Source organism: Phycodurus eques, chromosome 8 (assembly GCF_024500275.1).
Source record: "Phycodurus eques isolate BA_2022a chromosome 8, UOR_Pequ_1.1, whole genome shotgun sequence".
NCBI lineage: Eukaryota > Metazoa > Chordata > Actinopteri > Syngnathiformes > Syngnathidae > Phycodurus > Phycodurus eques.
In genome coordinates, this window is record NC_084532.1 from 14290752 (window position 1) to 14304870 (window position 14119).

Consider the following 14119-nt stretch of genomic DNA (forward strand, 5'->3'; position numbering starts at 1 on the left):
AACATCAGAATAATTTTTTAAAAAATAAATAAAAAATAAGCAGAGGGAGTATCTCAAACTCCCCTGTTGCACAGCAAAACTGTTCCAGCACAAAAGGCATACAGATCAACCATTCTGCATGGCCATGCAGCTGAACAGGACAAGTAAATAAAATACAATAAAAATTAAATAAATAAATGAAGTAGAGTAACTTTGTGTGAGCAATTTTAATACATACCTTAGGTTTTAAGTAATTCATCAACACTGCAAAGTTTGTGGTATGGTTGCATACACAGGAAGTAACACCAGAGCCAGCAAAGATCACAATGCAGCCATCATTGGACCAGCCACTGGTTTGATTATTCCTATGTAACACCGCAAAGAAATGCACAAGAACACAATCACTAACTCAGTGATTAGATAATGCAAATGTATTTGTTGTTTTGCTGTTGAAACTTACATTAAGCTGAAATTCCAAAAGGCACAGACTGGGGAAAATCTCTGTGCAAACTCCATCTAGAAGCAGATAGACATTCATCATTTAATGTTGAATACTATCTATGATCATAATATTTGTCACTGTCCGCAGAATTTACTTGCAATGCAATCGCATGAAAACTAATTGCAATTTTACGACAATCCCATTGTGATACGTACTCATATGACATAGGGAGTGGGAATGGAAACATTACCGTGTATGAAAGGAGTTAATGTGTTTTAACGCCTTTAAAAGGTGAAGTTATATGCAAGTCGGTCATGATCAGGGATGGGCATTTGACTCAATTTACGATGCATTCAGAAATTCAATTTGACGCCCTAACTCTACTCCTGAGAGTGCGAGTGTTCCGAGAGGCTGAGCATGCTCCCTTTCTTTGTATTTACGCAAGACAGTTATTTTGGGTTATATCCACAGTAAATGAATGGTGAATGAGGTCGTCGAATCCCCCATCAGCCCACAACCCTCACATCTTGCTTGAACTGCTTCCATGCTTGTCCTGCCTGATACTCTGCTGCTCTGTTTCCCCAGTCAGAACGGCCAGAGCACGCTCCGCCACTCCCAAAGTGTGGTGCTCTGAATAACCAAACAGCACATTCCAACAATGCTTTGAGTCTCCGAACAGTCCGGAGTGTAGCATAGCCTGCTTGGAATGCATTTCCAAACGCACCCTTAATCGATCGACTATGGGGAAGGTGAAGCTGAATTAATTGTAGTTTTGTAAGTATTATTTTTAATGGGATGGGAGAAAGTCTCAGAATGTTTCGAGCTGATGTTTTTACACCCCAACATTGTATTGAGCAGAATAATGCTGGCTGGTCAAGGTCTTCATAAATGTCGCACAATTTCCCATAGCTAAGATACTGTCACTCGCCTTGCACTCCATTTTACCTCAATTGCAAGATAAGGTTATGCAGCAATCATTTCAACACAGTCAGCCAAATTCTTATAAAACATAAATTAATGAATCAATATTTATGCCCATTCCCACTTGTGATTCTGTTTCACTCCTCAGATCAGCCATACATGCACCACAAACCTACAACAGCTCCAGTTCAGGCATTAACAATGTTGAGCAATACTTGCTTAATGAGTGGAGCTACACACAAAAAGCATAAAGAAATATTTAAAGTATCGAAAAAGACTCCTAAAAAAATCTCTGCACAATGCAAGCATTATTTATCCAGCAGTACCACATGAGATGAGGATAGAGTGTACTGGACAGCAACAGGGATTGTTTGGGCCTTTGACGCATCACGGAGAGTGGCTGATATGACAGCAGAAGCCAGGTGACCTGAGAAAATTCTGAAGATGGAGAGACCCTCAGTTAACAGTCAGTTTTCATTATACCGTAGAAGCTCATAACACAGGCACATAAAATATGCACAGAAATTTTTGTTCACACTCCCATCTATAATTATTGGAACTACTGCAATATTAGTCATTCGAACTGCTCTAAGTGCTAGAGGACTCTGCATCTTTTTGCACAATTATCAAAAAAAATAAAAATAATAAATTTACCGGCATTACCAGATAACTAGCAACCCTTTATTGCTCAGTGACTGTTTTTTTCCAATGTCTTTATGTCTCAAAAGTGTTCTCTGTCAATTGACTGTCTGTTGTCGTACTAGAGTGGCTCCAATTACCGGAGACAAATTCCTTGTGTGTTTTTTTGACATACTTGGCAAATAAAGATGATTCTGATTCTGACAGTGAGCCAAATTCCTTTACTTTTGTTGTACCCTGAATTAATTTGGGTTTCAAATCAAAAGATGAATAGGACACAAGAAATCAAACAGCTATATTTTATACCACTCGCTAACGCAACTAACTTTTTATGGGATGGCGAAGGAAACCAGACAACTGGAAAAAAACCATGCAAGAACAGTGATTGGTCACCAGTCAACTGAGGGCACATATAGATTAAAAAAACATTCACACCAATGGACAATTTAGGATATTCAATTAGCCTAAAATACATGTTTTTGGAATGTAGGAGAAAGTCAGAGTACCTGAAGAAAACCTATACAAGAACATGCAAAGTCCACACAGAGCTGCACCTGGAAACTCTGCACCCTTAACTCCGAGGCAGACATGCTAAAAAATAAATGTACCAGCATTACCAGATAACTAGCAACCCTTTATTGCTCAGTGACTGTTTTTCTCAATGTCTTTATGTCTCAAAAGTGTTCTCTGTCAAATGACTGTCTGTTGTCATACTAGAGCGGCTCCAATTACCGGAGACAAATTCCTTGTGTGTTTTTTGGACATACTTGGCAAATAACGATGATTCTGATTCTAACAACTATACAACAACTACCAAAATATAATCAATATGTAACAGTGCCATATTTCAACAGAAAGACTAAAAAAGGGTTGGCGTTTTTCATTTAAAAACTGTTGTGGTAGGTATGAATGTGAGTGTGAATGGTTGTTTGTCTATACTCTATGTGCCCTGCGGTTGGCTGGCGAGCCGATGGATGGGTTGGATACGGAAAATTATCAGCCAAATCATGACATTCTGTTGACAGGGGCTGAAGCTGATCGAGGAGTTGACTCCATTACGAGGCTCAAAATAGTCTGCAATGTAATTTAACATGATAATTATAAAAGTATAGGATCAGTAAATGCCCAACCTTTTCACTTTTTCTTGTTGACTCAGAAAAGGCTCAGCTGCACCCGATACAATCTCATTCAAATGGCTGTAATATGTGTGAATAAACATCACATCCTTATGTCCTAAAACAAAAAAGAAATTGTGCTAGTAAAAATAATATGTTTCAAATCAAAGAGCTGTAAGATTTTGTTTTGCATTGTGTGTATTTATGTTACCCAGCTTCTGAATTCTCTGTAACTCCAAGTCTGGGATAAGCAGCTCATCCTGATCGTTGCCGCTCACCATGTTGGAGCTGATCTCAGATGGTTTAAATGATTGACAGCAGCTTCCTTCAGTCAACTTATGGCTCATGATGAACACATCTACTCACAAAGACACAGCAGAAGCCACTAGAGCAAATGAAAACACACTAAAATGAGAACATTAAAAGCAGGAATGTGAAAATGCACAAGGAACAATGTAAAACAAAAATCTGAATGATGTATGTGTCATTAATTCAGTAGACCAGTACAAAAAAAAACAGAATACAATGATTTCCAGTCCTTTTCAACATACATTATATTGAATAAACTACAAAGACAACATATTTAATGTTAAAACTGATAAACTATTGTTTTTTAGCAAATATTCTCTCATTTTGATTTGATGCCTGCAACATTTTAAGAGCTAAGACAGGGGCAACAAAAGACTGGGAAAGTTGAAGAATGTTCAAAAACACCTGTTTGGAACATTTCACAAGTGAACAGGTTAATTGGAAACAGGTGAGTGTCATGACTGGATCTAAAAGGAGCATCAAGCAAGGATGGGGCAAGGTTCCTAACTTTGTGTACAACTCCGTGAGCAAAATGTTCAACAGTTTAAGAACATACAATTGTAAGGAATTTAAGGATTTCATCATCTACAGTCCATTATAACATCAAAAGATTCAGAGAATCTGGAGAAATCTTTGCATGTAAGTGGCAAGGCCGAAAACCAATATTGAATGCCCGTGACCTTCGATCCCTCAGGTAGCACTGCATTAAAAACGTGGGCTCGGGAACACTTCAGAAAACCATGGACAGTTAACTAAGTTGGTCGCTACATCTACAAATGTTTAAGATCTACCATGCAAAGCGAAAGCCATATACTGTATCAACAACAGCCAGAAACACCACCGGCTTCTCTGGGCCTAAGCTCATCTAAGATGGACTGATGCAAAGTGGAAAAGTCTGCTGTGATCTGATGAGTCCACGTTTCAAATGTTTGTTTTTTTATGTCCTCCAGGCCAAAGAGGAAAAGGACCGTCCGGATTGTTATCAGCGCATAGCCAAAAGACAGCATCTGTGATGGTATGGGGTGTGGGATGGGAAACTGTTAAGACACCATTAATCCTGAAGTCTACATACAGGTTTTGGAACATATGCTGCCATCCAAGCAACATCTTTTTCAGTCCCTGCTTATTTCAGCAAGACTATGTCAAGCCACATTCTACGTGTGTTACAACAGCATCTCTCCATAGTAAAAGAGTGTGAGCAGTAGACTGGCCTGCCAGAAGTCCAGAACTGTCTCCAATTGAAAATGTGTCCCGCATTATGAAGTGCAAAATACGACAACAGAGACCCCGGACTGTTGAGCAATTCAAGATGTACATTATGCAAGAATGGGAAAGAATTCCACCTACAGAGCTTCAACAATTAGTGGCCTCTGTTCCCAAGCAGGAAAGGTGATGTAACACAGAGATAAACATGCCCCTGTGTTGCATCTTTCTTCGAATGTGTTGCAGCAATCAAATTTGAAATGAGTGAATATATTTGCAAAAAAAAAAAACAACAACAATAAAGTTCATTTGTTTTAAAATTAAATATCTTGTGTGTGTAGTATATTCATTTGAATACTAGGTTGAAAATGATTTGGCAATCATTGTATTCTGTTTTTATGTTTTACACAATGTCCCAACTTCATTGGAATTAGGTTTTGTATTTGTGTTTATTTTCTGCAATGTATTAAGATGTTTCAGTACCTATATTCTTAGTAGAAAGTGAGAAGCTTTTTCCCTCAGTAGATAATATGTCTGCCAGAGTTTCAGTAAGATTGTCAATGCTATTGACAATAGTAAACGGCCCCATGCTGTTCTGTTGAAGAAAATCAGATCCAAAAAACATTTAATCACGCATGTTCGGAATTTTTGCTGATTAAGATTTCCAACTGACTTGATAATACAGTTTAGTAATCAAGCAAATCCATCGAGCCAAGATTTAGACTGATACAACTAGACTTTACACCACTCTGATGGGTTTGATCGGATGGGCCGATAATTTGCATTTTTATGCAAATTTTGTGATAAGCTCTAATGTCTTAATTCGCCGATCAATTAATGACATAATTGTTCGGCTCTCCGAATGAAGACATTATCGCTGACACGATCTTGTTTTTATTCCGGGTACATTCCGGACATCATGGCTAATGGTTATATAAAAGCAGTATCACCAAAACTGTAAACTTTTTTTTCTTTACAGAAGGCAATTGAACATATTTGAATGCGTATCTTTATCAAAAGGATGTTTTGGTCACTGCTCACCCCATCATCTGTTAAACCCATCCACTGTTGAGCCACATGAGGCTCCAGCATCACACTGGACATCTTTACGTAATCTGTAGCAATAGACGCCATGGCCTCTGCGGCATTAGCGCTGGCTGGGTGGCTACTAGCCAGTGCAGACAAGACCATCCCCATCTTTTGGGACAGAAAGTGGATATCACTGGCGGTGAGAACATTTGGACCACCATCCTTCATTACGTCCAGGACAGCCCGGGTTAGCTGATGCAGTGATCTTAGCTCTCTGTCCCAAGAGGAGTTGGCACTCTGCTCCTTTATCATGCCAAAGAGACAATGAGAGATACATTTTAGTCAATTTATTTGACCTATTATGCACACATATGTCACATTTTTCTTCAGTAGTTTTGCACTATTACATTTTTGTCTTGTCAGAATGCTGTTGTCAAGTTACTTATGCCAAGATGAGAAAACTTTATATGTACAATAACAATAAAAGACAATCACAAAGTGTGGCACGGTGGCCAACTGGTTAGCACATGAGCCTCACAGTTCAGAGGACCTGGGTTCAACTCCGGTCTGTGTGCCGTTTGCATGTGCCTGTGCTTGTGTGGGTTTGTTCCGGGTACTCCAGTTTCCTCCCTCATCCCAAAAACATGCACAGTAGGTTAATTGAAGAGTCTAAATTGCCCGTAGGTGTGAATGTGAGTTGAAATGGTTGTTTGTTTCTATGTGCAACCAGTACAGGGTGTACCCCGCCTCTCGCCCGCAGTTAGCTGGCATAGGCTCCAGCATACCTGCGACCCTAGTGAGGATAAGCGGTGTAGAAAATGGATGGATGGATGCATGGAACATTCAGAAGGTTTGACTTACATAACTTGTTAAAGGGTACAGGCTCAATAGGCTGAACAACGGTGTCTTCGGGAAACGGAAATCATCCAGCACTTCTATGACTAAGAAAGAGTAATTGAATTAATACAATTTGTAAGATGAAGCGACAATTATTACACTGTGACGAAAAAGTATCTTAAACAGTGGTTTTCAAAGTATAATGCACAGATCCCCTGGGGGTCACCAGAGGATGTCAGAAAAATAAAGAAAAAAATTCAACCTAAATTAAATAGCGTGATCACAATACACACTGTCACCTTTTTTAAACTGGCAGACAGCTCCTCTGAAAGAGTCGCAATTGACGTGGCTCAAATTCCCTGTAACAGGGTCAAGAATGTCACACTCTTCATCAGGCAGAGGGCTGCGGACAAACGCTACGGAAAATGTCTCATTCTCCAAGGAATCCCCGTCCAAGATGGAGTCCAAAAAGACAGAGATGTTACCTAGTTCAAGAAAAGCCGAGAGTTAATGGTAATCTTTGTAGCAAACTAAAGTAGATGATGAAGAGTATTATGCACTGTTTAACTCTAGGCAACGGAGCTTTAACATTTCCAAATTACCAAGAAGCCAAATTATTATTATAATTTTTTTCCCCCCCCAATCTCTTGCCCTTGTCCTGCAGGAGCAACAGCAAAATGAATTCAGATTAGGAAAGTCTGAGCTATTGGTAAAGAGACAAGTTTTTAGTTTCATAAAATTATGTCAGTCAAGGACGACATGCCGTTTGTAAATTGAATTATCGGGACAGCGTGAGTCAAATAAGTTGTTCAAATTCCAGAAAATGTGTTGGAAACCGAAGAAGTGCCCGTTAATCAGGCTATGTAAAGTTACATAGCCATTTCCATATCCATCCATTTCCATATCCATCCACAAGATTGTGTGTCTGGGGAAAATGTACAGATCAATTTATCCTGAAAAACATTTATTATTGTATATCTAAGGTCACTGATGATGAACCTATGAGAGTACCATGCTTACGATCTCTGTTGTAGCTCATCCCAAAGGTGTTTGATAGGGTTGGGGTCAGGGCCCTCAAGTTCTTCCAAAACAAAACTCATAGAAACCATAACTGTACGTAACTTTGCCTCGGACACAGGGGCAGTCATAAAACAGAAAAGGGCTCCCCACTGTCCCCAAACAATGTTAAAAAAAAAAATCATTTTTTTATTTTTAAAGTCTGTAAGATGAGTAAGAACCCATGTCATTTTCATCAATGGATGTTGAGGAATATTCATACATTTGTAAATTTGTTTGTATAGACAAGCTACAGTGTCATGATAAAGTTTTGGCCCCCTTCTCAATTTCTTATTTTTTGCTGTTTCCCCACTTCAATATTTAAGATCATCAAACAAATGTAAATACCAGACAAAGATAACATAAAATGCCGTTTTTAAATAATTATTTTATTTATTAAGGGGAAACAAATATTCAAAGCTCCCTGGCCCTGTGTGAAAAAGTAACAGCACCCTTAACTCAATAACAGGTCGGGCCACCCTCAGCAGCAACAACTGAAATCAAGGCTTTTCCTTAACTGGAAATTAGTCTTTCACATATCTGTGGAGATACTTTGCCCCACTCTTCCTTGTAGAATTGTTTTAATTAAAAAACAATGGAGTGTTTTCGTGCATGAACGGCATTTTTAAGGTCATTACACAACATTTCATCGGATTAAAGTCCGGACTTTGACTAGGCCACTCCGAAAACTAAATTTTATTTTTTCAAGTCATTAAGAAGTTGACTTGCTGGTGTGTTTTGGATCATTACCCTGCTGCAGAACTCAAGTAAGTTTCAGCTTGAGGTCACAAACTGATGGCCGAACATTCTCTTACAGGATTTTCGAGTAAAGAGCAAAATTAATGGTTCCATCAATCACAGCACGTCAACCAGTTCTTGAAGGAGCAAAACCGCCCGGGACCATCACACGACCAACACCTTGTTAGACTGTTGGTATGTTCTTTTTCTGAAATGATGTGTTACATTTACACAAAGATGTAACAAGACACACACATTCTAAAATGTTCAACTTTCGTCTAGTCAGTCCATAGAATATTCTTCCAAAAATCTTGGAAATCATTCTACCTTTTTTAATGCAAAGGTAAGAAAAGTCTTTATATTATTTTTGGTCAGCAGTGTTTTTCACCTTGGAACATTGTCATGGATGCCATTTTTGCCCAGTCTCTTCCTTATTGTTGCGTCATGAACATTGACCTTAACAAAGGCAAGGGAGGTCTGCGGTTCTTTAGATGTTGTCCTGGGTTCCTTTGTGACCTCCTGGTTGAGTCGTCGCTGGTCTCTTGTAGGGCGGCCACTTCTGGGTAGGTTCACCATTGTTCCATGTTTTCTGCATTTGTGGCTCTCACTGTGGTTCGCTGGAGTCTTAAACGTTTAGATTGGGCTTTGAAAAACTTTCCACACGGACAGATGTCATTTTATTTCTCATCTGTTCTTGAATTTCTTGAATTTGAATTTCAGCTTTTTGAGATTAGGTTCTATTTATGTGATTTCTTTCTTGAGTCTGGGGGTAATCAGGCTTGGGTGTGGTCGGTGAAAATGAACCAAAAAATGTGATTAGCCACAGTTAATTCACGATTTTCCACGCAGGGCCATGTAGCTTTGAATATATTTTTTCTTAATACATAAAAATCATCATTTAAAAACAGCATTTTACATTTACTTGAGTAATCTTTGTCTGATATTTACATTTGTTTGATAATCTTAAATAAAGTTGCAAAACTATGTCAAAATATAAGAATTTGAGAAGGGGGTCCATACTTTTTCACAGCACTGTATACTTCTCTTTAATGTGATCCTCAGCATTAGTTATACTTGCACTCCTGTAACTGATTTTTTTTTAAAATAAATAACCTCAAAGTTTGCAACAATCCCGAAAGTAGTTTGTCCCTAAGCAGGGACAAACTAGTTATTCAAAGAGTATTAATGTGTTTTCAGCACGTTCATCCCAGTAGGAGGAGCGTTTTGGGCTCGCAATACTTACAGGGGACTGTGATGTCATAATGGGACACAGTTCGTCTTTATGGGTGGATTACAAGTGATGTGAGTCACAAAACATTTACAAGAACTGTAAAGAGCTTAAATTGGTTAGAGCAGGGGAAACAGGATAAAGAGAGATTCTGTAAGACCACAAACCCATTAAACATTAACAATGAACATATGTGCTTTTACTAATATAGTGAAGCTTGCCAAAGCGGGTAAGGACTCTCCTCTCCACTCTATTTTTTGTGCTGTTGATACTGCAAGTAGTTGAATAATAATTAATGGTCAGTTGTTCACATTCTCCTATACCACCTGCAGTAGATGTACTAAATACTATTGCTGCATTACAATTTAATGGCTTTCTTTCATGACTTCATAACTAACTGGCAACAAAACAAGTTTTATGTAGCAGTTTAGAGTAACTACAGTACGTACAAAAACTATTTTGATGTAATTGTGGTGACTTCATTAGATAAAACAAACAGACTAAGCAGTAGACAGGGCATCAAAGCACATTAACTTTTGAAAGTTTAACTGAAACTTTGAACCTCTTCCTCCTGGTTTTACACAAATGCTATTTGTCATTTTTCACATTACTTGTATGAATTTTCATTTTTTTAAATGTACATTTGTTTGTTTGAGGTACATTTGCTATTGTGTTTGAACTATGTCTACTGCTATTATTTTCTCTCTGTGTAAAGGGGAAGGATTTATTTAATTATTTTTTTTTTTCTATTTTTTGTTTTCTTTTTCCCCCAGCATTTATCTCATCTTGCTTGGATTGCCGAATGGGTGGATTTGACACATTAATGCATCTCAGATTTTTGGCACATGTGAAAGTCAGGACGTGCGCAGTCCAAAATGCCGTTCGAATAGTCTCTATGCAATTGTTTTTCTGCACAGCAACCATACCCAGCCCTAATACCAGTGCAGCTAAACTGCGGTGCCAAACCATGCGCATGCAATGGATTCATGTCTGTTCTTGATGAGAGCTGTTGTAATTGAATGCGGTAGCCCTTCAACTTTTTTTTCCCCCATTCTGATGATGCTGACAGCTGCCCAATTTACCTTTGCATAGGCTGTTCCTCCACAGCTTTGTAATGGAGGACTCCATTTCCATGGATGCCCAATTCCACTTGAAAATCAGCCCAGATGTATTGGGTGAACACTCCTTTTCCGTAGTGTGGATTTCACTTCTATTCAGTACCAGATCCCATATGAGAAGCTCAGTGATGTTGCCTGAGAATGACTATTCCTTCTTAAATGAACCCCCAAAGGTGTCTTGCTCTTGACCGATAATAAAAAAGGCCATCTGGTCCAATGCTGTCAGAAGGGTTTAAGTCATTCCCACTGTAGATTATACGGCCATCAACTTATAGTGTCCAGTGTCCACCATTCAGATTCCAAGAAATGCAAATCTAGTGCCAGGAGCCGTCGGGGTAGAAGACTTCTTGGTAAGCACAATGAATACCATGTACTAGCAGAGGCAGCTGCACAGGCTTTCCTTGGATCAGGTTTGCACAAAGCTGGAACTTATTAATATATGACTTGGTGGAATAAGAAAAGATGGTGGAAATTCCAAAGCAGTTAGTGTCGATGCGTTAAAAGATAGAAAGAGTCACTGCGCCCATGGAAGGAAACTTGTGAAGAGGACAGGCATTCTTCCGGTTGGAGCATCCCCTGAGCTCCAAAATCAAAGTTTAACATGAACCACTCCACATAGACACAAAACAGAGACATTGCTATAAATCAAAACAGCCCTGGATAACACGCTATAACTTCAAGAACGAATATGTTAAAAGCTATTACAGACTGAAGTGTAGCTAGAAAGCATACAGTAGAACCTTTAGTTTTTTAGTTCGCTTTGGTACATTTCTCGAATCATACTCAACATTTTCAAAACAATTCATAGAAATAACAAGACACCATGGATTACCTTAAAAAGCCTGGGAAAGGAAGTCTAATGGAAATTTTTAAAAATGTTTCACATATTATGACACATTGTTCATTGTGCATATCAAGACTTTGATGAACTAATGCCTGAATGTTGTCTGGGTGGGACAATTCAACAGAGACAATACATTTTACTCTACATGACATAACTGACTGATATTGTCAGAAACCTCAGACAATTGTGCATAATCGTGCATGGACGTGCCATTTGTAAATTGTTCAAATAAATAAAAAACTGCTTTTGTGATGTGCACAAGTGACACAATGATGTGAAGACTGAACAAGCACTTTGGATCATTTCAATTCTGATCTGAGTAATGTAATGGTAATCTCGTCCGGGATTTCAAAACTATTTTCCCATAATAACGAAAATAGAAATAATCCACTTCAATTACTGGCATTTAAGCACAAAATAAATTGATATTACAAAGTAAAAACAATAAAACAGTCTTGGCTTTAATGATACATGCAAAACGAGAAGGTGGTTTGCATGGGAAATGCACTCCACATATCCCGTTTTGTAACATTCTTATTTTTCACACGTGTATTTCTTATAACTTGACATTTCTAAACCCCTTGCTGCAAATGTTCACTTTTAGAATAGGTGTTGCAAAAAGCCAAAGAAAAAGCAAATCTTGTGATGTATTATTGTACAGTGAAGTCTTATGTCTCAAGTTACATGAAGAAATAAATACTGAACCTACTTTGAAGATGAGTTGTGAATTTCTTAGCAATCCACACAGCTTCAGAGATGTTCACGGACTTTAAATAGTTCTTTATGTCTTGCTTCTCAACTAGACTGGACACATTGGCTAAGGCCCCAGAGCGCTGGTAGCACAGTTCGTCTGCACTGTCCCATTGCAGCTCATCAGGTATGTATTCATAGGATGTCTCCTCATATGTAAGGGCACTGGTTTCCAGTACAAGAGCTGTTTAATAAGAAATCTTCCATTAAAAATAGTAATAAAATAATAATAAATAATAAAATAGTCATGTCAAATCTAATTTGATGATAATACCCTATATATAAGACCACACAATACTGTATACTTCACTAAATATTTTTGCATTCTTTTTTTTTGCAATTGATGTAATCAAACTCCTGTGTAAAGTGCCTTGAAACAACTGTTTTGATTTAGCACTATATAAATGACATTGAATTGAAAAATTGAATTGAACTGAGATCATAATGCTAGGAAGGGAACTAGATATATTACATATCCCTTCCATTGAAAGACAACACAAACATAAAAGATCTTTCAAACTAAAGCATATTAAAATTTTAATACAATTAAACAGTATTGAACACAATTGTTTCTGTTAATGCTACGTCAATTTGAGAATTTGTGCTTTTATTGGGTAGGTAGGAAGATAGGATGGATGCTACTTTATTCTCAAGCAATTCTTATCTTAATATAATTAATGTAAAATACAGTATAATTTCTATTTGAAATTATAAAATTTCTATTAGATTTTACAATCAATATTTGTCATCTTGCAATTCCACTTTGGTATCTTTTGTCTTACATTACAAATAAGTGTGATCATGAGTATAGGATCACATTTTCAGTACAGATTATACGTAGTCTACATCACAATTACAAGCGGAAGGCTAACTTTATCATCGTGATGATTGCTAAAGTTAATGTTGAATGAAGCAAATCATTACAAAGTCACTTACCTGATATAAAGATATGAAAACACACCTGAGGGAGATGGCAGTTAGTTAATTACTGGATTTGGTAACATATTTCAATGTGCCTTGTTTCACACTTTAAATTTACTGAAGAGGAACGCTTTGATACAAAATAGCCTTTTGTACAGTTGTATAGTGTTTTTAGCTGCAACCAGTGAGACTGCATCTTTGATGTAAACAATCAGTTCAAACTAAATATTAACATACAGTAATTGCCAAATATGTCTAGTAAAAAAAAAAATAATAAAAAAAAAATACTTACAAGCAGACTTAGTTTAGGAGACATTAACCAGTGCATCCTGAAAATCAAACATTCAATCAGCAGGTAATATAGATCGTTTTTTGTGTTAAATTTACAACATGGATTTCCTTATGAAGTACAGACAGAGAGAGGCGGGGGGGGGGGGGGGCGCAAGAAAAAAAAACGCAGCGTCTTACCTTAATGATTGTCCTGGAAACTTTTAGCACGTCTCATCGTGAGCGTGAACTCTCCACTGTAGTTTCAGGTTTACCAAATACAGTAGAGTACTTCTGTTTCTCAATCACCGCGGCATTGGAGTAAACCGAAAGGCTTTTAGTAAAGTGAGGAAGCAAGGGAATCTGTGAAGAGCAGTGGGTGTGTAACATGCAGAGGACAGCGCCCCGAAGTTGGGCTCAACGAGCCTCTGAGGTCCTCGAACGTCTCAAGTCTGGGTTGAGGTTTGCTCGATTACGTCATACACGGAGCATTCATCATTTGTATGGCTTCCTCCTTATTCTCTCAGGCACGTGATATTGGGAATCACTTGCCTCAAATGCGCCTAAATGCACCCTTGTAATAAAGTTTGGGACTAAACAGTTATCAAAATTATGCAAAATTAATTTTATCTTAATTTTTAAACACATTGCACAGTAAGTACAGTATATACCAAACTCCAAATGTATTAATAAAGCAACAGAAATCTTGGAATTATGGAACCT

At 37.9% G+C, this 14119-nt stretch overlaps 1 protein-coding gene across 2 annotated transcripts in view; it reads right to left on the reverse strand.

Moving 5' to 3' along the window:
- The window catches only part of LOC133406695 (adhesion G-protein coupled receptor D2-like), a 98770-nt gene extending 84937 nt beyond the window's left edge, over window positions 1-13833 (reverse strand). For both annotated transcript variants that reach the window (XM_061684498.1, XM_061684499.1), the window contains exons 1-13: window positions 13598-13833; window positions 13422-13458; window positions 13145-13169; window positions 12168-12392; window positions 6774-6959; window positions 6499-6578; window positions 5650-5940; window positions 5092-5203; window positions 3308-3454; window positions 3112-3214; window positions 1669-1780; window positions 440-495; window positions 218-344 (exon numbers count right to left, since the gene is read on the reverse strand). In XM_061684498.1, the coding sequence (XP_061540482.1) occupies window positions 218-344; window positions 440-495; window positions 1669-1780; window positions 3112-3214; window positions 3308-3454; window positions 5092-5203; window positions 5650-5940; window positions 6499-6578; window positions 6774-6959; window positions 12168-12392; window positions 13145-13169; window positions 13422-13457 (1500 nt within the window). In that variant the 5' untranslated portion in view covers window position 13458; window positions 13598-13833. The remainder of the gene's footprint in view (window positions 1-217; window positions 345-439; window positions 496-1668; window positions 1781-3111; window positions 3215-3307; window positions 3455-5091; window positions 5204-5649; window positions 5941-6498; window positions 6579-6773; window positions 6960-12167; window positions 12393-13144; window positions 13170-13421; window positions 13459-13597) is intronic.
- Between the last annotated feature and the right edge of the window lie 286 nt (window positions 13834-14119).